The 23,053-nt window shown below is 37.6% G+C and overlaps 2 protein-coding genes across 4 annotated transcripts; both read left to right on the top strand.

Moving 5' to 3' along the window:
• Window positions 1-1,231: 1,231 nt before the first annotated feature.
• Window positions 1,232-18,895, top strand: LOC111324464 (uncharacterized). Of its 3 annotated transcripts, none has more exons than XM_088758071.1 (25): window positions 1,232-1,605; window positions 3,422-3,608; window positions 4,049-4,179; window positions 4,348-4,448; window positions 4,938-5,032; window positions 5,111-5,307; window positions 5,802-5,880; window positions 6,350-6,455; window positions 7,220-7,303; window positions 7,638-7,787; window positions 8,860-8,979; window positions 9,459-9,538; window positions 9,633-9,699; window positions 10,022-10,146; window positions 11,042-11,113; window positions 11,355-11,427; window positions 12,991-13,101; window positions 13,743-13,805; window positions 14,225-14,322; window positions 14,795-14,834; window positions 15,409-15,488; window positions 15,849-16,023; window positions 16,551-16,692; window positions 17,337-17,414; window positions 17,577-18,895. In XM_088758071.1, exons 1-25 carry the CDS (start codon window positions 1,400-1,402, stop codon window positions 17,707-17,709), a joined length of 2,793 nt encoding a protein of 930 aa, XP_088614197.1. In that variant the 5' UTR covers window positions 1,232-1,399; the 3' UTR covers window positions 17,710-18,895. The 3 variants fall into 3 exon arrangements, with proteins under 3 accessions (XP_088614197.1, XP_088614196.1, XP_088614198.1); XM_088758070.1 differs by having other exon boundaries at window positions 14,795-14,885; XM_088758072.1 differs by lacking the exon at window positions 12,991-13,101 and having other exon boundaries at window positions 1,233-1,605; window positions 14,795-14,885.
• A 463-nt stretch (window positions 18,896-19,358) lies between these two features.
• LOC111324514 (5' exonuclease Apollo) lies at window positions 19,359-22,325 on the top strand. Its single transcript, XM_022928091.2, has one exon. It carries the CDS (start codon window positions 19,740-19,742, stop codon window positions 21,888-21,890), a length of 2,151 nt encoding a protein of 716 aa, XP_022783826.2. The 5' UTR covers window positions 19,359-19,739; the 3' UTR covers window positions 21,891-22,325.
• The last annotated feature ends 728 nt before the right edge of the window (window positions 22,326-23,053 follow it).

Below are 23,053 nucleotides of genomic sequence, written 5' to 3'. Positions count from 1 at the left end.
TTTGAAGATTGGTAACAAGGCTTGGCAAAATTTGGTAGGGAAAAAGAATTACCGAGTGCAACTTCGTTCCAAGGGGCCAGGGCCTTTTCCCTTAGTTGGGGGTGGGGCGGGAAAAGGCCCTGGGAACGAGGTTGCACCGGGTGCACTTGTCTCACGAAACTGGTGACGGATATTTTCGCAAAAATGAACCAGAATTTGCCCAGCTTCCGACTGTTCTCAGGTGCTGCGTAGAGACATTTAGAGAGATTAGCGCTTATGAGATCAGGGGTCAAGCAAACCGAAGGGCGCAGGGCTTGAAAGGCATTAGGCTTCTCCCACCCTCCCCCCCCCCACCTTTTTGTAGTTATTAATAATAATTATTATTTTATCAACGATAACGGCAGAAATGATGATAATTATAATAGAAAATGAAATTGAAACTAGTCGCAGAAAGATTTCATGAGTTTATTTCGTACAATGATTAACAATGACTTTGTGTGAAGGTGTAGTCTGATCGTCCGGGTGAGTGTAGTCCTGAGAAGGACTGTTGTCGGTGGCAGTGACTGACGTTTCGACAACCTGTGCGGAAGTCATCATCAGAGTCAAATAGGATGGTGTCTTTCGAAGCGTAGCAAAATGAAAAAAATCTTTTTCCTACCATCATGTGAGGCGTGAGTAGTCCAGTGGTCAGTGCGCTGGACTCTAGGTCAGATGGCCCGGGTTCAAGTCCTGGCTGGGGCTTGACGTTGTGTCCTTAAGCAAGACGCTTCACTCACACTGCTTCGTCTTCTCGGATAGGACGTAAAGCCGGAGGTCCCGTCTCCTGCACCTATCAATTAGTTAATTTCGGCAAGGGACGTTAAAGAACCCACATCACGAGATTACTGTGATGTGGTCTGGCCTGTTTACTGGGAAGGGGGGGAGGGGGCATCTGTAAAAATTTCTCCTTTATTAATTGTAAACTGCCGCCGGCAGTCTGGAAAAGTCCCCCGCACAGTGTTGTAAAGCGCATTAGAGCATTTACATGGAAATGCGCTATAGAAATTGATCTATATTATATATATTACCATAACTTTCTTATTTTATTTTATTGAGCTATTGTTCACTTTCGTATGCGAAAAAAGAGAATATTCAAATCAGGATCCACATGGACCAACTTGTTAAATTTGTCCTGTGTATTCTATACCGCCTGATTGGTCAGTTTAGGAAAAACTTAACAGCAAACCAATCAAAATATCTGTTAGAAATGTAAAGAAACGGGCCGTTCGTGATCAAAAAGGCACCAAGTAAGGAAACTATGGATTAGAGGTGTGAAAAGGTTTCTATGAAACCATGTGCACTTAGAAAAATGTCGCGCCTCAAAAGGCTGCAATCTGTGGTGGTGGACGTATACTCCCGTAGGTAGCAGTTATCGATAACGATGCTGTTATTAGCAGAAGCTGGGCGCACTTTAAACAAAGATTTGACGAGCCTCTTTCGGCACAACCTTCAAACCCCGCGCGTTCTCGACCGGCTGGTTCACGAGCTTCACAGTGACAAAGAGCTATGCAGTTACTTGTTTTTAAATCACCCTGGCTCAGAAGACATGCTGTGGGGCCTTATGAACCTCTTGATGGAAGATTCACGGTGAGGACGCGTTTTGTTTATGTCCAAGTGTGGACAGCTGAAAATTGGAAAGGTTGTTGTGTGAAACTTTCAACACTGTTGGACAATAGCGAAGTTGGTTTTGAATGAGGAGCAATCTCTAAATAAAATTAAATAAGTCAAAACATTATCGAAAAGGTCAGTATCAATTGCAGTTAAAAACCAGCGGGTCTCGAAGGCGATGGTAATGAGTCGATTAGTTAACTATTGTCTTCATTTGTGTTGTTTTTGGAATTATACAAAAGCCTAGCGAAAACAAGCTAACTACAAATGTATATTAACCTCTAATTGAATCTTACGTTCATTCCTCAAAAAGACTCGGTATTCTCGACAATTTATTTTTTCGATGATCGTGAAAAAAACCTGCCTCTTTCAAATTGCGGCTACGATGTCTTTATTCGAGGAAAGAACACATGCTCGGCTAAGCCACACCAGTTAATTTAATATGTATGCGGTGTTTTTGTACATAGGATTATCATTCCGAATTTTTTCGGTGAACGATAAGGATTAGATCATTATAATTATCATGCTCAGTTAAGTGTTGCCTAAACATTTAGTTATACATTTTCCGTCCACTTTTCTCCACCACAGGAAATTTTTGTGTAATTTTATACTTGGGTAATATTTACTTTGCATGCCATTTTGGTGTACATTTTCCTGAATAATTCTTATGATAATTTTAAAAGTTTGATAATTATTAACCCTTCAAAGCTGTGAGAAACTTGCGAAAACAAGCTAACATTGTAATTTCTGTGGTTTTATCTCAAAATGGGTCTCTTTCCTTCTAATTTTGTGATAATTATTGTTCTCAACACCTTGCTTATTTCCTGGTGTTTGTAACAAGTATTTCCTGTGCCTGTGAGTGGCTCATCATGTTATGAATAATTTATTTCCTGCCTATCATGACAAGTTTATCTTTTCTGTTTTCCCCAAGGAAATTTCATTTTACACCTGTAACCCTTTTCAACCATCAATATATCAATTCTCTGTACTGTCTTCCTCACATTCCATATTTAATTTTTTACTAAGAATTTGTTGCTAAATCAAAGTGTCCCAGTTGATAAATAAAAAATATCCCAGTTGGTGTTTTTTTCTGGTCATTGCCTTTCTGCTTTATATTGTAGGGAGTCAAAATTTTCATTCTAAATTGTTTGTTGTTTCCATGGAAACCATTTGACTCTAAACAAATTGCAGACTAAATTTCCACAAGCTGTTATGGCTCAGGATTGTTAATGAAATGGAAACTGTTGTATGATATCCAGAGTTTTTTGTTAGATGCAAAGCATTTGTTTGTTTTTTGTAATATCTACATTGGGTTTTGGCTACTACTCTAAACTTGGAAAATTTTGGAAGCTTTAGATTCCAGAAAAACCCTCGATGGAAACTATAGCGAATGATGGTTTTCCTGAGATGACAGATGTCATTAATAATTTTCCTTGTTATCTTCTAGGCAATCCTTATGTGTTCAAAGAATTTACCAATGGATTTGGTATTGGATCAACCATTAATCCCCTGATTTAGATTTTTCTATATTCTCATAACTTGTCTGCTTGAAATTGTATTGATGTTGCAATGAAAAATTCTGCCTTGGTCACTCACAGAAGTTGAAGGGTTATTGACCAGAATATATCCTTGGGGTAAGGATTGGGGACCTCAGGGCTGTGAGTTTATCCCTGTGCAAAACTTAGTTAACTATAAAGGGAACCCTTCTTCAGCTAATACCAAGCTCTGAAAAATTTTCAGAAGACTCTCTAGGAATAATTATTGATGAATTGAGGATGGATTACTTTTCTTGTAGAACTGCTGGTAATGCATCATTTGTGATTGGAACACTGGCTGAGACAGATCTGGGTAAAAGAAGAATAGTTCAGATATGCACAGACAAAGGTGACCAAGCCAAGAAAATTTTGCCGGCACTCACTAACATGTTAGACATGGCTGATACAGAAACTGTCATGAATGCTGCAGGAACCATGGGAACATTGGTAAGGCTTTATATTGCATTTCTGTTCTACAGAATGATAATTTTCACGCTTGAGAATATGTTTGGCTTATAGGAGGAGAGGCGTTTAGATGATGACTCACCGTTAACAGAATTTTGCATCTTTATAGTATAAAACCAATAGGCTCCATTTTTTTACACTTTTATTTCATAACAGATCACAGAAGGCATCAAAATGTGTTAAAACATCAACAACACACTTGGCTGTACTTCATGTGTCAATTAATTTTATAGTCCTTACTACTTTTAATGTTGTCTGTGATCCGATACTGAACATATGCAAGGTAACATGAAATCCATTTGTTTAATTAATTGTACCTACAGCAAATCTCTCTATACAAAATATGATCCAACCTATAAGTGAGTATTACATTCATTTGATCTAATGGATATTGAATATCCAAATTTTGATAATTTCTTTAGGCAGAAGATGGGGATTGTCGTATGTGGATGCTGCGTGAGGACTGCTTGGATGAAGCCATAATCAAACTAACAAACCTTCTATCTTCCAAAGACATGTGTACAGCTAGTAATGCTGCCTTGGTGTTAGCCAGGTAACTCCATGTTGATAACTCTTTTTGGATTGAAGCATCATATCTGCACAATGTTTATCATCAACAGTCAGTGCTACTGAATTGTGAATCAGCTAGACAATATAGATCTGTTTTCAATGGATTGTTGAAAGATAAATTAATGTAAGATTTGTTGAACATTAATTTCAGGCTTACAATAGCTGAAGAAGGCTGTGCCAGGATTTTGAACCATCGTAGTTCAAGTCATACGTTGGTGCAGCTGTGTGGAGCTTTAGGATCTGATGAGACAGGTAAAGGGCTTCATTTTATTGTTCTGACAACATGTCACCTAACTGTTACAGAAGTTCAAGATGAAAACAAATTGTTTTTGTTCTTTCTTGATTCTGAAAAGGGTGAAATGCATAGTGTCAATTATTGTACCAATTTTTTGCATCAGTTGGCCAATATAAACTGCCATATTATGTACCCAATTATGGATCAATTGAGAGAGTTGGATCTGAGCTTAATGGGTTATAAGTGGGTTTTTGCACCTTTCACACCTGTTTAGTAAACTAATAAAAGTTGTAGAATTTGTGTGTAAGTCATGGAAAGTGGATAAAAATTATTGAAAATCATAGGGAAACAAAATAAGTTGAGTAGCCCCAACAATTAGAAACTATTTCAAAACAATTTAAAACCCTGAAAAAAATGAAAAAGCTCTAGTTTGGGTCATTGGTCCAACCCTTTGGAATATAATTCTTTTATATTTATCTTTAATGATGGCCTTACTTAATCCACAGGTAGAGGGATGAATGCAGCCTTTGCCATTGGGAGACTTTGTGACTTTGAAGCTGGATGCAAAAGAATGTTATCTTTGAAAACATCCAACCTAATGGTAATAATTAATTAAAAGTAGCTGCATTGAATTGAATTGTAAATTACTAATTAGCTAAGTTCTGTTGTAATTGAACAGATCAACTCTCTCATTGACATGCTACACTCTGCTGACTCTGGGTGCTGCAAGAATGCTTGCTTTGCATTAAGCTGCATTGCATCCTTAGTTCAAGGACATCAGCGCCTGCTGAAAAATGAAAAGATTAATAGCATTGTTGATGTTCTTTGCTCTCTCTTGACTGTAACTGATGAAGAAAGCATCTGGTTTGCATCAATGTAAGTTAAAATAGCACTGCATTACTGGTTTTTAAAGTAATTTTAATGTACTTCTTTTGTTAGTTAGTTAGTTAGTCGTTTGTTTGTTTTTGAAAGATATACTGAGCCACAAACAACAGAATGGAGAAAAAGCAAAACAAAACAAAATAAAGATCAGCAAATTGACCCTGAGGTTGGATAACTTAATGAAAAACCAATTAACTTAATAGAAGATTGCAATAAATTGACCTGACAAACAAATTGTTGTATAACAGGTGCAATACATAAAAAGAGAAAAGATATAAAACATGTTTCCTACAAAAATTAACATTAAGGCGCGTCTAGTACTCAGTACTAGTAACTATGTTTTGTGTCTTGACTAGAATTATAATTTAAGATCAGTTTGTGTGTATTGTCTAAACCCTGTCCTTGTTGGGAGTTAGTTTTCTATGTTAAATACTTTCAACACATAGGCTAACATTTCCTATTCTTCATTTTTCTGGAAAATTTTGAAGGCTGTTGCACACCTTTGCCTGTCAAAAAAGTGGATGTTTGTATCTCAGAACTCAGCCTAATGTGAGAGAGTCGTTAGAGGTTGGTTAAGTCAGCATGTTTCATGCGTTAAATTCAATGTCTCTGTCACTATGGGGGAAGTAAGTTTAGTAGGGCACTTTTTTAATGTACCTTATAACAAATTCAATATTTATTTATATCAATAATTAATAGACAATTAAGTACATGTGTGTTGTTGTGTTACATGTATAAGACCACATACTGACAACATCAAGTTGCAATTGCTAAGAGCAGGTGCCTTAAATTTAAAGGCGTTGGTCATTTAATCCTTGCATTTCCCCACATGTATGTGAATAGCTATTTTCCACATTGTCTGTCATACATTTCTTATGAATAAATACAAGATCTAAGAACAATATTCTCTAAATGATATTTTCTTTTCCATCAACTTTCTGCCAGACAATTTAGTGATATTGCAGTGAGGAATGCCTTTTTGGTCTCTGCTAGCTTGTGGAAGTGCACGGATTGATTGTTTGTTTTTACTTGGTAGGTTCTCTTAGAAAGGCCAAGTCTGAAAGAGGATACTAAGGAGGAGGTGGAAGCGACTCTGGCCATTTTAGAAAAACTTCCCCAACCTAAACCACCTAATATAAAAGGTTTGCAGTTCTATTGTGCAAGTTTAGTATGGTAGTTCAGTTACCATAACTCAATTGGTGCTTTTGACATTTGGTAATCATAGCATAATGCAGGACACTTATCATGTATGAACTTTGTTTTTAGTGGTCTTGCTTGTCATAGAGTTCTGCGTATCTCTTTGGTAGAGTATCAGAGCACAAAATCTAAAGGCCTGATTCCCTGTAGGAGACTTTTTGGTCTTATACACTCTTGACAAAATACATACCTCATTTGGTTGATATAGTACTTATTTTTCAAGTGTGCCTTGTGCTGATGTGTGATTTTGGACAGTAGTACTATCAGATATTAGATGCTAGAGTCCCATTTTGGACACTTGTATAGTGTCTAACAGTAGATGCTGGTATCTTAATTTGGACACCAGTGTCTAATTGTGGACTTAAGTGTCTGATGTTGGACACTAGTGTGTCATGTTGGAGACTAGTGTCCAATTTCAACACTGGTGTCCTCAATCAGATGATGGTGTCCAAAATTTGACACAACTATGCAAATCAGACACAAGTGTCCAAAATCGGACACAAAGTACAAAGTTAAAAAATTAATGAAGAAAAGAAATGCACTTATGTCGAGCAATCTTTAAAATAATTGCCTCAAACAATTTATCAATGGATAAGAACTTCAAAAAGGAATAAGTCAAAGTCTGTTCATGCAGGTTAAACATGGTAATGTAATGTTAGGTTGAAAATTAGCAGAATTGACGTAGGTTGTTTTGTTTTTAACTTTCAAGTGGAGAGTGCCCACAGTATTATTGTGAGCTGGGATCATATCAGTCCAAAAAGTGGTCTTGATGTCACATACCTTCTTTTCCAAGGTAATTTATTTCTCAAAACTTAAGGTAGCTAGACATTTAAAGATTGATTCTTAAATAGAGAGGGTGGAGGCCACTGCTTGAGTACCTTTTAGACCTATCATTATCAATAGTCCAGTGTATAATATGAGATCCTATAGGTAAGATACTATGCAGATTATGTTACTTCCTACTCCAGTGATCAGCTTACAATGACACATCCAATTGATATGTTGCTCTAAGGAATTAAGGATGACAGAAAGTGAACTAAAGACTGTTCCAAAGTGTTTTCCAGAATTAGGAATATTAGGTCACAAGATCAACCATTTACTTGTAATGCTCATTTACTGTAATGCAGATGAAAAATTGGTTTACTCTGGTCCAAGAACGAATTACATAGCTAATGATCTGACACCAAACACAAAGTACAGCTTCTATTTACAAGCCTCAACAGAAGGGGATGACAGTCCTGCCAGCAAGAATGTGACTGTTGTAACTCCTGAATCAGGTACCTCTATAATCCCATTGAACAGTCAGAAATTCAAGCAAATGAATAAAGGCTGATAGTTTCGAAAGAAACTGTTTGGGGCTGCGTCAGTGGGAGTAACGAAATAATTTGGATATATCAACAAAAGTTGAAATGGTAAATTGGCCACCGTAATGATTACAAAAGCTGACGTTTCGAGCGTTAGCCCTCCGACGAAGGGCTAACGCTCGAAACGTCAGCTTTTGTAATCATTGAAATGGTAAATTGGCAACCGTAATGAAAGAAATTCAAGCAAATGAATAAAGGCTGATAGTTTTGAATTTCTTTCATTACGGTGGCCAATTTACCATTTCAACTTTTGTTGATATATCCAAAGAAATTCAAGCAGTTAACCATTCAACTCCCATGAGTGACCAAGACAGAATTTCTCCATACCATATCCGTACAATATCAAGCAGACAAGTGATGAGAATAAAGAGGAATATAATCAATGAGGGGATTATTTATTGATCCAATACCAAATTCTCTAAACTAACATCATAAGAATGGTAAAGCAGACAGCAAGGAGAATTATGAATGAAATCTAAGGAGTTAAAGAGTCAAGACATTTAGTTGATACTTGGAATGTGTGATCATTAAAGCCCATTTTGCCAAAAGTGAAAAAGTGGACTGTCCACAGTGATGGGTCTCTTGCCATGTAGATTATGTAACTTAGAGCTTGAATTGAATTTAGATCTAAGTGCACAGGACAATTGGGAACTTCACTGGAAAAGGCCAGGGTTGATGTTATATCTTTTATTTACCTGAGTGGCAGTAGCATTGAAAGTAGATAATTGAAAATTGAGAAATTTTCTGTCAGTCAACATCAATTAATCCTTAAACCTCATAAGATTTAGTGGGTATATTGTCATCAATCAGTGCTCCCTTTCCCTCAGATTCTCTGTTATCTTACTATACCTGAAAGTTGATTTATAAACGCATGGAATTGTACTTGCATATTCAAAACCTCTGTTGTGATGCCTGTTTTCACTAAAACAATTAGAATGTGGATGATAACAATGTCATTTCTAATGATATCTGGTGTGACACACAGTTCCAAGTGCACCTCAGTCCCTCAGAGTATTAAACAAATCCACATCACAGATAAAGATCATGTGGGAACCACCAGAAACTTCCAATGGAGTACTGAAGGGTTATCAAATTGTTGTGAGAGGTATATCTTTCCAAAATTGAACAATGTTAGTTTTTTCATTGTTGTTGTTGTTGCAATAAAAATCACAGAAAAGGAGCTAGGATTTGAAGGTGGGTCTCTGTACCATTTGGATGGAGAAAATGAAAGTTATAATTTTTTGTGGTCAACTTCTTATTTTATATATATTATATATATAATTATATAATTTTGAGTTTCAGTTCTTCCATTCATGGCTGTTTTGTGTGAAATACTTAAAAACGACAAAGAATTAAGCAGTCAAAACCTGGTGATCAATACAGTCAGTTGATTAGCCTGACTTTTACATTGTAAGACACATGATAAAATGTTAATTTATCTTATATAAAACCAGGATGAACAGCAATATTTTCTATAACAACAATGCATGTGTTAGAAGAGCTTTGAACAATAATCAGTCATTTTGACATAGTGTAGGCCACAAGACATTCAAAGTAACAATCATGTCTTTTTGTACTGTTCAGGTAAGACATCCAGTCTTGAAGTTCATGAGAATTACTTCATTTTATCCAGCTTGCCTCCTGACACTGAATTTACATTCCAGGTAAATAAAGATCCCTTAAGGTTTAAGCTCTCACACAATATGACAGGTTCTGCATGCAACCAACCTTTGGTTTTCTGCTTTATTTGTCTTGTAGGTGTTTGCCCTGACAAGCAAGGGACGAGGAGAAGCAGCCATTCTAACAACAGCCACTGATGACCTAGGTTGAGTAAAAAAAAATTCATATTTGAACAATGACATCTTATTTAATGATATTACCTAATTGGAATTGACAATTGTTCATTAATATTAATCTGGTAAAAAATAATAATAAAAAACCTTGGCTGCAGAGTACTTAAATCCCTTACTTTTGCCCTTGTGTCAACAAGATTTCTTAAATATTTTAATTTGTTATCTATTTGATAGCTTGTATTGCTGTCACTCTTCCTTCCCATACCGTTGTCATGTATAATTCAATAATTTTCTGTGATCCCAAAGCATCATAGAGAATAGAGCTCTATGCCATTAATACCAGACCTCTTGCAGCGTCGCATGCCCCACCCAAGCCCGTGGTACAGGTGTTGGGTCGTCATGAACTGATGATATCTTGGGAGAATCCTCCTAGGCCACTTGGTAGGATTAACAGCTATGAAGTCAGAGTAGATGATGTGGTATGTATGATGTGGGAATAAATATATCTTATTAAACGTTTTGTTGTGTGGTATTGCTGAGTATTTTTACAAGTTGTACTGTATTTTGATGAGCCGTAGGGCAAGTCAAAATACAAATAACGAGTAAAAATACCCAGCAATACTTATACACAACAAAACGTCTGATAAGTTATTTATTATCTAACACGCCAAACTGTTATTTCAATGTGGGCGAATTTTGCAGATATTTATATACGGTGTGTGACAGAAGTATGCAAAGCGGAACAGAATTGGCGTGTTGTCTTGTTGCTGTTTCTATTTTCTTCAATAAATGAAGAAATTTTCAGGTCGTCCAGTTGTTTTTCTTCATTCGATTCATCTAATAAACTTGGATGTATATTTGCCAGCCATTCTGACTCTTCGTAATCGGAAATATGATTCAAATTGTCTGCCATTTTTTTGTTCGTTACCACAATTCAACTCTTCACTTGCACGATGCAAGAATACCTGTTTAACCGGTACTCTAGAGTACAAATACCACGTGATATTTATACTCGTCTATGGCGTTATTTGCATGTACTCTATGGAGTGTAGTTGGATAATAAACATCTTTATTTTTACAGTTGGAACTAGTCTGGGAATTAAGCTTTTTGTCAATGTCGGTTTAATGAACACCTCATTTTAATTTACTCAATCAATGATGAAAACTTCATAAAAACTAAGACTTAAAAGCTCCTCCAAAAGTAATAGATATTGTGCAAATTAGTCATGTTTGTTTGGTTTAAATAAATATATTTATCGCTTGAAGGTGATTTTTTTTGTTTTTAATGTGCTTTTAGTGAATCAGTGCCCTCTCAGCAAATAAAGTCATGATGAATGATTATTCCTTGTATTAATCATTATCTTGCTCTGACAGGCAATTTACAATGGAGTCGAAAAGAGCTGCACTGCCAAATCTCTTAAACCCAATACAGAATACTCAATCACAGTAAGTCCACATATTTGCACTTCACTGCAAAAAAGTTAATGTATATAGCTTCAGATGTGACCTCTTTTTTTTAGTGAAAAGGCAAAAAGGCATCTATAGACAGCCTAATTAAGGGTGCAGAGGGTACAGAAGTGGCACAGGAATGGTTGAAAAACACTGGGAAGTAAAAGAAATTGATTTGAAAAAAGAACTCCCCTCCTCTTTTTGAGATTTTGAATCCATGAGTCTGTTGTCTTTTTAGGTCAGCGCATGGTGCAGTGAGGGTAGGTGTGAAAGTGTCCCAACCAAGAAAAGGACAGGAAGAGAAGTATACAGTAAGATACTCCTGATCTGTTTGAGAGCTAAGTATAGGCATGTAGACAATTGTGCCCCACAACTGGGGCAGTTAATCATGACAATGGTAATGGGCGACAAAGTGATAATTCAGTAAGCATGACAAAGTTGCAGTTAAGTGTCTAAAGAAACTGTGGTCCTATGCCAGTGGGGGGTATTAAGATAATTTGGTTTTATCAGCTGAGTTTCCAAGCATTAGCCCTTCATCATTTGTTCTGATGAAGGGCAAACACTTTAAACATCAGCTCGACAAACTTGCTATGGTTGCCAAGTAACATCATCAACTTGAACTAAATTAAATTTGCAGTTGGTTTTGGGTTTGCATCCAGTTGGACAATGATATTTAGGCAAAACTAATTATGTTTTAGATTATTTTGGAAATGAATTCAAATCTTGCTCACAACTAATGTAACTGGCCAATATGTAGTCACTCAGCCTGATACATTTACTGTACAACAGTGGTCTTCTATGGTAAAATTTATGTGGTATAAATAGAAATTTTAATAAAGAAACGTTTACTTAATACATTAACTTTATGAAGACTGCTGTAACTTTCCAATACAGGTAATAACCACTTAGTGCTGATTGTCCTGTCTTTTCTGCTTGATTAACAATTCCTGAACTTGGGCATTAATGTTTTCCATGAGATAATTTTTAACTAACATGTAACAAAATGTGGTTGCCCAGATGGACAAAGAATACAACCAAATCAAGTAAATATGTAATTTATTTTATAAACATCTGTAATAGCATTATGCATACTCTCTATGGTGCTAACAAGGAGAATTTGATTCACAATCCTAGTTGGCGGTCATTTACTTTTTTCTTATGACCTTAATGATTGATTCTATTGTGATGCTCTGAGGTGAAAGTAGTTAGTTAGGGGTCAAAGTGTTAATTACTTTATTGTCACCTCTCACTGATTAATGATTTCTTTGCACCTGCGCCATGTACACAAGCGGCTCTGTTTTGCAGTCTGTCTTCTCTGCTATTCTTCTCTGTTATCTGCTTTTTCTCTAAGTGTTATTCATCAGGGGTTACATTTGATGCCTGTCCCATTCCAAAACTGTATAGTACTTCACAAAAGTCAACGAAAGTCTCTTGCCTCATTATTAAACAGACGAGGTCTTTTTGTTTTCTGACATCGTACGTTTTCACGGCAAAACATAATTTCCCAGTTAGATTGGATAGGAAGGGTATTAATGGAGTGTAATCGTCGAACCAAATTCTCTCCTGGGGAACAAGAAGGTTCAAGCAATTTTGTCCCGATATTTTTATCCCTATTTTAAGCCTTGCGAAACTGTCTTCACCTTGTCGGAGATTACAAATTATTAGTCTGGTGAGATAGAAAAACACAATTGAGGTAAGGATAAATTGAGAAGAAGTAACAATGACCTAGGATGGTAAAGATTGAAACCGATTGTAGGTGATTGTCTTGATAAATGAAAACTGCATCATTTAGAGATGCATCAGCTGCTACTTTGCCTCCCTGAGGTAACGGATTGCATTATGCACTCACACTGCACGTGTACGTTTTTTGACAGACCCTATGCGTACAGCGAAGGGCTTCTCAAGGCCAAGAAATGCACATACATCCACAAAGACAATTGCTTCAGCTGCAGCTAAAGCTTCTACCAGTAAAGCAAAAGCTAAAGGTGCTGTTTATATAGCTAGCTAAATTATAAATTGAATTTAAAATTCAAACGCATAAAGTATGCGCAACAGCACCGTATTTGATAAACTTGCCTTTAGGTATTGAAAACTGATCTGTGTTATACCAACTCAGTAACTAACGCCAAATAAATTTGTGCGCTCGCCTATACCTACTTTGAGATAAGTACACTTCATTTGTCAGGATATAAAATTTGATCACATTATTATGTTACATTCTGTCTGATTCAGAAGATGGCGATGATTCTATAACAAAGGATAACTCTTAATATTCTCGACCCATTTTATAACCTCTTAACTATAACTCATCGCTAAAAAACAAATAATAGTGATCGCCGTGTATATTAACATTTACTTTTCAATAACATTTCCAAAGTCTAAAGTGCTGAGTTGAGTGAAGTATTTCCTAATATCCTTAACAATTTTCTGAGATTACAATTATTTTTCTAAATTTCAACCTAATTGAATTGTAGTTACCGTGTAAACTTGAGTGTAAATCAGAGGCCCACGAAGTGGTAATTTAAACGACTGTTAACTGAAACGAATATTTGACTAGTTTATTTGGCTTGTTCCTGAACACCAAGCCCTATTTAGTCACGATCTTAATTTGAAGATTTATTTGCAGCTCCTACCAGAAAGCCTTTGTATCCATTTGAAAAGAAAACTTTACCAGTTAAGCAAGAAAAGGGTAAGGGTTTAATTTTAAATGAGTGTTGTTAAATTTGGTAAAATGTTTTAAAATAAGGCTACTTGTCTTATAACAGGGTTCTGTTATTACACTTTCTCGTTATATTTGTAGAGAACAGAGGGCGTCACTGCCAGATACACATAAAGAGGCGTTAAACCAAATGTAACCAATAGAAGCAATAGGGAAAAAAAAGAAAAGATAATACGTATCATCTGCAGAGCTGCACGAACTTTGTGTGGTGTCAAACTCGTTGCTGCTTTGGGTGTGGGTTTTAATTTAATTTCCTTTTACATTCGTTGTTGTTAAGGATTCCTTTTAGCAGAGTTCCGCTGTGTATGGATCTCTATCAGATCTCTGAGTTACTAACACCAGTTTTTCAGTTTTTTTTTTTCACCTTTCATTATGGTTCACTATTTTAGCTCTACGGAGAGCGAGGACTGCCGAAGTGCTGAGAGTTCCAACAGGGGACAGTTCAACATCAGTGGACAGAAGGGAGGCAAAAGTCAAGAGAAACGGGGTAAACGTTTATTGAGGTTCTTTGCTTTGAAAATGTCACGGTAGGAATCTATCTAATCAATAAATGAACGACGAATTTATCCTTAAGTCATCTTCAGGGGTAAACTACAGTTGAAGCAGTAGTGCACAGTAAATTCAGTCAACGTAGTTTCGATCTCTTGAATTTCAGCAAATAGAAATCAACGGGAAGCTCCTTCGTTTTAACCTTATGAATTCTAAATTTAATTTGTGGAAGCCATTTGTATAAATCTATTCACAAATTTCAGTGAAATTTAATTCACTGAGTTGTGAGATGTCGATAGTTAATTGGGCTCAACCGGTATCTTGAAGTCACAGGTTCAAGCTTTGCGAAAGAATAAATTATTTTTTTCGAGCGTTATTTTGTGCTGAATTGCTAGTGATTACTTCTGCCGGTGGATCAATTCTTCCTCAGTTTGTCACACTGTTTTTAATCGTTTTTGTTTTACCCTTAGATAACAACAGAGAAAAAGACTCGTCCTCAAACAACCATAGGTAGGGAAGATGTGTTGAATGGCTCCCAGCAATCTATCAAGAAACCTGCCTGTAGTTATGTTATCATTATATGCGCTCTGATAATCAGCCTTATCATTGCTTTCAATAAACGATTAGCATATCAAAAGATATCCCTTCTACTTTAAGAAGATTATCAAAGAAATGCTGGTTTATTATGTTTAATTGTGAACTAAAAAAAAAAAAAAAACAGCGACACATCCATTTCAGGCGGTTATGTGGTTTTTCTGTGGCGGGGTTGTTGAAATTTGCGCAGCCCCTTTAGTCCTTAGCCTTGAGCGTAAATTAGCCGGCAACGACCCCTTGATAGTATCGGATTTCACTTGGAAATATTTGAGCCTGAGTAGTATTATTTTTGTCACGAACATGGGAAAAAGGAAAACGTCTTGATAAGAAAATTTCGGAGTGTCCAACGAGGAGTCGAACCCCCAGACCTTCGGATTTCGGATTTCGCGGTCCAATGCTGTACTACTGAGCAACAGAAACCTTGATGGTAAGGTAGCCATATACTGACTAGGTTCATATGTAACCAACCTGTGCGTGTGTCTCTTGTTAGGGCGTAAAACAAGCAAGTCTCAGTCGCCCAGTCAATCGCAGTCACTCGAGTCTTTGGCAAAGGACAGCGACGAATCAAAGGTAGTAATGATTTCGTATTGCTTAGTTGGCGATCAAAGGCTTGGTGACACTCCCGAAGGCGGCTTCTTAACATTGAATGATCGTCTGTGGGTTTAGAAACCTAAGGGAACGTCTTTGAGGAGATTTTTAGGGGTTATTCAGCACTTCAAGCGGCTGGCTTGCTCAGTTACTTCAAGCTACTCATCGCCCCTCGTCATAATTCCTTTGCTCTGATTGGGCGCTGTGACTATGTTGGTTTTGGTTTTTGCAACTTTTCGTATTAAACGCTACATGGAAAGAGAGTTCTTTTCAATGTTGTGTTGTTTTCAGCGTGTTTTTGTTAAGCCCACCTATGTGATATGCTCACTTTAATTCCCCCAGAGTACAAGCGATACATTGAGTGGCTCCAGCTCAGCATCATCTGTCAGTTGTGAAGTGAAGGACAGGAGAGCTGTGAGTGATGCTGCTCAGATAGAAATAAGCAAAAAACTCACAAAACGTAATTCTCACATGGGAGGTTCGGCGTCCTCGTTAACAAAAGACAGGTCTGGAAAAGGTCAGTACCTGCCTCTTTCTTTGGATAACACACCTCTGTCCTCGCGCTGAACTCTGCTCTCTTCTCTTGAAATTTAAGGGTGACACTGCACTTCTGGTTTATCATGAAAAAGATGGGGATGAAGTCAGTATCTGAGCAGCTGAGCAGCTGCGCGCCTACCCCTCCCTACCCCTCCCCTCACCCAGCAATGGTCAACTGATAACAAGTTAAGATTGAAGTTAGGTTGAGGGAGGGGTAGGTGAGCAGTTACGTGGTTGCTTAGATACCGACTTTGATCCATTAGCGTAAGTTGTCGTATGGTGGCTCGATAAGTTAAATATGAAAAATTCCATAATTATTTTATACCTAAACAGAGAATTACTGAGTTCGGCACAAGAATAACTCCCTTCAGTGTTTTCCCACTAAAATCAAACCGTCGATGTGTGCCATATGACAAGGGGAATCTGGGGACCATTGTGTTGTGGAGGAAACTGAAGTAACTAAAACTGAATTCCTTCAACAAGGTTATTTCTCTTGTTTTGATTTAGGTTCAGTAATGGCGAGAAGGTCAAGTCTTCCGGGAAGTGGAGGAGTATCAAGTAAAAGGTCCTCCTCCAGGTCCACTGTGGTTAAAACACCACAAATAACAATTGGAATAGATTCTCCTTTGGCTTCTTATGACAGGCAAAGGTACATCTAACGAGCAGACTCCAGGGTAGTTCGTGCAAATCAGTGGAACATTTATAGATTAGCATGGGGGCTTTGTTATTGACGATGGTTGATGAGGGGGGGGGGGGTGTAGTGTCCAGGCCTCCAAGTCCACGCCCAAGGCCCCAGGAGACGTTTACTTGAGTATTTATTATGCACGGAAAAGTGAGAACGGGGTGTGATACAATCTAGGATAACGAACAACTAAAGGAGCTGTAAGCGAACTGTAAGTGAACTGTATAAGCGAACTCCAGAACGTTACATAAAATGCTGGTAGGGGGGGGGGACCGGACATAAAGCGACAAGGAGTATTGGTACTCTCTCCCGGCTGGGATACTAGCCCACGGCTTGTTACCTCCAGTATATTATGAGGTTTGCTCTGTAATTAATAGGCACTTATCCCTACTGTTGTGCAAAAGTGAAGTGATTTCTCCAAGAACATTATCCTCTTGCTTGTTAAGTAAATCCTCCTCGTCATTACCATGGTAATTGCGAGGGAACACTGTGGAGAATTTGCCTACTGATGTTAGGGTTTGAGAGCGGGACAAAGGGATTTTGTGTGTCGACTATAAAGTGACCTTAATGTACATCCATTTAATCTTTTAGAAATTTATTTACTTTTTCAGTGGCCCTTCACCTGCTACAAGAATCACCAAAATGAGAGGGGAGGTTGCTTCTCTTCAGATTTCTGGTGGAAGTGATGCGTAAGTGTTTTGAATGGAAGCTGTATGATATTGCAATGTGTATCGTTTTGGGTCTTTTTTTTGTTATTTATGCTTCAGATTTTGCTTTTGGTTTTGGGGGCAGGTGATATTGTTTTAGTCTTCGAAATCCAGTGTCAATGTTTTCTACTTACCTTATCTTAGGAAACCTCTACGGCTACAAAAGAAGACACAGTTTGCCTCATCGTTTAATGAACTGAAACAGATGCACAGAGGAACCAGGACAAACAGTTCAAGAAACAGCACCTCAGAAGGCAGACACGGGGAAGAGCCATAGATGGATGAAGATGGAACAAAGAATCTTAAAATCCGGTGATAAACCGTGGGAAGGGTTGGGTGGGTGGGGAGGATGGGCACGGGTGGGGGTGGGGGGGGGAGTTCGAATCAATTCTTGTTTCTCTACTTCTTCCAACCGAGAGCACCGTGGCACGAATTCTAGGGCCGTGGGCTGTGTTACAGTACATACAAGCGTGCGCACTTAAGAGGGAGGACGGGTGCGGAGTGGTGGAGAGGGTGAACTACCTGTGAGAGAGGGGCTCATATTTAAGGCTTATAAAATTTTCTAAGTCCATTGGTAAGTGGCTTTGTGACGGATCATGGCATATTACCTAAAAGTGTGTGCATGGTATCTGATGCATTTACAAGCCTTAGGTAGAATTCGCGCTTTCTTTTCGAATACATCCTGGAAGAAACTGAAGTAGGCTACTGACGAAATAATTCACGAGATAATTATTTTAATTATTTGTAAATAATGGTGAGGTCTTTGGGTTTCAGTAAAAAACCTATGTGCAGCTGATCATTTTTGTTGGAGATCCATGAAAATTATATTTGCTAATTTGATTTTTAAAAAAAATTTAGTAAGGTGTTACCAATTTACAATGATATTAATTTTGATCGATAGTCTAATATTAATGAAATACAATTTTTTATTACCTACATCAGCTGCAAGATATTTTGATCACATCAACAGTTTTCTTTTTGATGAGGTTAACTTTGTATAGAGCTAAGATTTTTGATCTAAAGTTTTGTATAGTTTGGATTTTAGTTATAGAGATAAGTTAATTTATCAGACGCGAAGTATAATTTTTTCCAAGTGCGTGATTTGCTCTATTTCCAAATTCAAGTTGCCTACTTTTGAAAGTTGGTTGTGAGAACCGCTGGAGTTTGAGGGTTAAATACTGTAACGAATTTAAGGTGTGTTAAGCCTCATTTTGAGTATTTGGGGCCCCAAAGCATAATTTATGGTCATCTAGTCTGGAAATGGGCTAAGATAGATACTCTATATTGAACTTAAGAGGTGTTCTCCCTGAAAGATGTAGCTTTTTCGGGCCACAATATATTTTGTTGTACAGCTTCCAGCTTGTTCATAGTCTTTATTTCGCGCGAGGTGGCCATTTAGCTATTTATTGAAGATATAAGAGTAATGTAAAGAACACATTAAAAGAGGCATGGTTCTATTTTAACTTCAGTATTTTATTTCTTGAGAACTGAAGTATTTGAGGAGCCAGCTCTTTATACACCCTTAGCATATTAGCACCTATGGATTCGTACCTTAAATATTCATCAGGATTTTGCGTCTTTCGACTTGCCTCATGCGCTGTTGTCAACAGCTGTTTATGAAATTGAACTTTCCTCAACTAGCGGTGTTGATATCTCCACACATCCACAGCTAGAGAATCTGAACACAAATCTATACGAAACATTCAGTTCCAACGTTCCTACATCCTGATCGTTATGTTTTCATGAAATATTTTGTACAAGTGTTTTCAGGAGCCTTGAGTCGGGCTGTTTAAAGCTGATAACTCAGGATTAGCGTGAAATCTGATTTCAGATCTGAAAGTTTTAAAAGGAAATTCAGCATAATTCCTTTTGTTTAGAACTTGATTATCGGATGCTTTAAAAAGGAATATGAAAAATTATCCCGAAAGGCTTTTCCACAAAGGATAACGAAACCCGGATTAAAGTTTAACCCGGGTTTGCGCTAATCGGCCTTCGAACAGACGTGCCCTATTGTTTTGCGTACATACCACCCAGCCTTAGTTCTTTGCTACCTTGAGCTCAGGCATCGACTTCCTTGAAAAAAATAGTCATTTGCTTTCTTTAGCTCTCCATTTTCTGTGTTCCATTATCTCGTCAAGGGTCCTAAGTGCATCCTGGGTCTTCTTGGACTCGCGCGAAATCCGAACGCAAAGATACCTGGTCTAGAAGAGTAGTAACATAGCGTCGCCACATGATAGTTGGTCTCTTAAATTATTGGCGATCTTCTTTTGAAAAGCTACACTAGTTAAAAGAAGTGAGCCATTAGTAATGAACGGAGCGGTAATTCCTGATACACCTATTGCGGTGGACTTTTGGAGATTGAGGCAGTGTGCGCACTCGAGCATTTTCTTTCTGTCTCACATGCACGCAGATCATACGGTTGGTCTTACTTCGTCTTGGAACACTCACCCCATTTACTGTTCAGAGCTGACAAAGAAGCTTGTAACAGCCAAAATTGGAGTGAATAGCGAGCTCGTGATTGGTTTACCCTTGGACGAACCCTTCGTTATAAACCTGGACGAGCAAGGCCAAGAAACAATGTCCGTAACTTTGATCGACGCTAACCATTGCCCAGGTTCTGTTATGTTTATTTTCGAAGGTTACTTTGGTAAAATCCTCTATACCGGTGATTTTCGTCATTGTGAACGCATAGCAACACATTCTGCTTTTAAGAGAAGAGTGTTTGATGTGCTCTATCTTGATAATACTTACTGTGATCCCAACTGTATTTTCCCTTCTCGAACTGAAGCAACCATCAACATCCTCGAGATTATTCGAAGACATTCAGAGTACAAGATTGTCATGGGGCTTCCTAACCTTGGCAGAGAGATGCTTCTTCACACTATTGCTAAAGCCTTCAGAACGTGGATTGGAGTGGATCCTTTAAGAAGAGAAACGTTGGAACTAATCGAAATGCCGAACGTATTTACTAGTGAGATTGACAAAGTTAGGATTAGGGTGGTGAAAAACATTGAAATAACTAGGAAGAACGTGCAGGCTTGGAACTCTGTTGAACCAACCATTGCTATTATACCAACATGCCTTTATGTTGGTGGGATAAACCCCTTTGCCAATTTTGATAACGTATTTGTAGTTCCATATTCAGATCATAGTTCTTTTGAAGAGCTGCAAAAGTTTGTTCAAATTGTCAAGCCAAGGAGAATCATTCCAATTGTGCACAAATGCAGGCTGTCACCAGGTGAAACCATAAATGCTAGAGTGAACATGAATGTCTTTCAATCTTTGATGGATTATTCTCTGCCACAGAAGTACAGGATCCCTCATTCTGTGGCATGCTTCATGAGTTCTACAGCACAGCAACCCAGGAAGAAGAAGAAAATAAAGGCAACAGTGCAGCTTTGCAGGAGAAAGGCTGCTAAAAGCAAGAAACCTCAAGGGGTAGTGTTTTCTCCTAGCCCAGAGAAAAAATTAGTGATAGAGGGAAATTGCGAGTTAGACACTGGCATTGAAGATTGTAGTCTGTCCAAAGAGATCACAGGAGTTCAGATAAGACCAGTTACTTCTGAGGGTAAGAGCTGTGTGGAAGAAGGAAAGATGTCAGATAAACAATTGCTTAGTATAGCAGAAGAGATCACAGAAGATGAAAATAAAGTAGCCTCATCAATGTACAACAAATCAAGCTTATCAGACAGTGATGAGATAGAGAGGTCAAACAAAAGTATTCTCAATTGTGAAGACACTAATGACAAGGAACAAATGATCACAGAAGATGAGATGAATGCTATTGCTTCTCCAACTATTAAATGTGGCAAAGCCACCAGTGAACCAGAAGGATTGTCAGAGATGGATACTGATAATTTTAGTATAGACATAATCATCCCTGCTGATGAAGTAAATCTAGTTGCTTCCTCTGCAGTTGAAGCTCAAATGGCAGGTAGCAAATCAGAAGGAAACCAGCATTTCAGTCATGTTTCCAGTGGAGAAGGTTTTCAAGGTGAAAGTATGGTCCAAGAGACATGTGGAAACAAAAACAGTTTTGTTGGTTTGTTATCAGGCACTAAAGATGTGGCAGGAAGTCAAATGAAAGAAGAACCCATGGTTCATCACAGTGTGGAAGATAGAAGGGTCAAACATGTTACATCTGCTTCAGCTAAGAAAACCAAGGTTTCACCTGATGAGCGTTTGAGTTCCCCCAAGAGAAGTATTTCCAACTACAAGATCAAACGCAGGGATATGAATGACGATGTTATTACTTCAGCAGAGAATACTCCCTTGAAAAATCTTTCTCTAAAAAGAAAGTTTCAAGATATTGATGCCAACAGCTGTGAGAATGTTGTCAGTGAAGTTGACAGTCGTAGATCAGACATGAAATTCAACATTTACACTGGATCCACATGTGATTTTGCAAGAAAGGTACTCGATGACCTGGCGAAAAGTGCACCTCGTAGAGATAAATGATTAAAAACCACAATACTTCATCACAAGTTATCACCTCAGTTTATATTATGTATCAGTTTTTTCACATTTTTTGCAAGTTTTGTTTTGAGAATTTGGTTTCAATTTAACAATTTTTTCCAGTCAGAAAGGGAACTTAAGTATATTGGCAGAAGTAAATTCTTAGACCACAACCCTGCACCTCGTTCAAATTCTACAGTAAGTTTGTTTAATATCTGAGTTAAGCTGGTTGTTATTTACATTAGCAAATGCACTTGCAAAATTTCACTCCTTCAACAAAGTTTGCCACAAGATGTACCAGTAGGTAGATGTAAAGCATATTATCGAAAGAGTTCAAGTAATCAATTATTAATAGTCAGAGTTAATATTATTTTATGATAGAATTGTCACTGTTTATGTTATTGTTGATTAAAAATCCCATCAAGTGATAAAGGAAAATGTTTGACAAATGTGTTATTGCAGAGGGCTTTAAGCCAGCCATCCCTTTCTTCTATTTATGTCTTGCAAGTGGTGGAAAAATACAAACAAAATGAGGCTCACTTCAACACTTCAACTCTCAAGTAGTGACTGGCTTTCACCCTGGAATCATAAGTAAAGGTCAAGGAAGCTTATGAAGCTTCTGATTGTCAAACAAATTCTCCTTGTCATTGCTACAGAAAATGACAAGACAAGAGTGAGGAGAAAATGAATATTAATGTTAGGGTGTAAAGGGTTCACTGATGCATTGCTTGCATTATTGTGTTATTTTTGGCTGAACACTAACAAATTTCTGGAGAGCACTGAAGCAACATGCTAACTGCTGTGACTGAATGGAGAAGAGGGTTGTAAACAACTAGAAAATCTGAATGACATCATGTTAGCAGCCATGTGTTTGACCACAAGTTCAATACAGGAACATTGTATTAGTCGTTATAACCTATTTAATAAATTCCTCACCATATTTTGTTAAGTAATAGAATAAACAAGTGGCATTACTTTCTCTGACAATTTAGCTCTCCAAGTGCAACTCGTCCAGAACATGGTCTGGTAATGGTGGACAGCTAAAAGGAGGAATAAATTGCTCATTGATAAAAGTGGAATGAAGCTCAGTTGGTGGAGCACTGCACCAGTATCACAGAGGTCATGGGTTCAACTCCCCCTACACGCCTGGTATTTTTAGGCTTTGT

This window comes from Stylophora pistillata, chromosome 4 (genome assembly GCF_964205215.1).
Source record: "Stylophora pistillata chromosome 4, jaStyPist1.2, whole genome shotgun sequence".
NCBI lineage: Eukaryota > Metazoa > Cnidaria > Anthozoa > Scleractinia > Pocilloporidae > Stylophora > Stylophora pistillata.
Note: the sequence above shows the minus strand (reverse complement) of the source record. Positions and strands in the feature narration are given on the sequence as shown.

Excerpts from the sequence above, each read along its gene's own strand:
- LOC111324464 (XM_088758070.1), top strand. The coding sequence starts at position 1,400 with ATGCTGTTATTAGCAGAAGCTGGGCGCACTTTAAACAAAGATTTGACG. Across the intron at positions 1,606-3,421 it reads CTCTTGATGGAAGATTCACG|AACTGCTGGTAATGCATCAT; the intron begins GTGAGGACGCGT and ends CTTTTCTTGTAG. Across the intron at positions 5,308-5,801 it reads AGCATCTGGTTTGCATCAAT|GCTGTTGCACACCTTTGCCT; the intron begins GTAAGTTAAAAT and ends AAAATTTTGAAG.
- LOC111324514 (XM_022928091.2), top strand. The coding sequence starts at position 19,740 with ATGAACGGAGCGGTAATTCCTGATACACCTATTGCGGTGGACTTTTGG.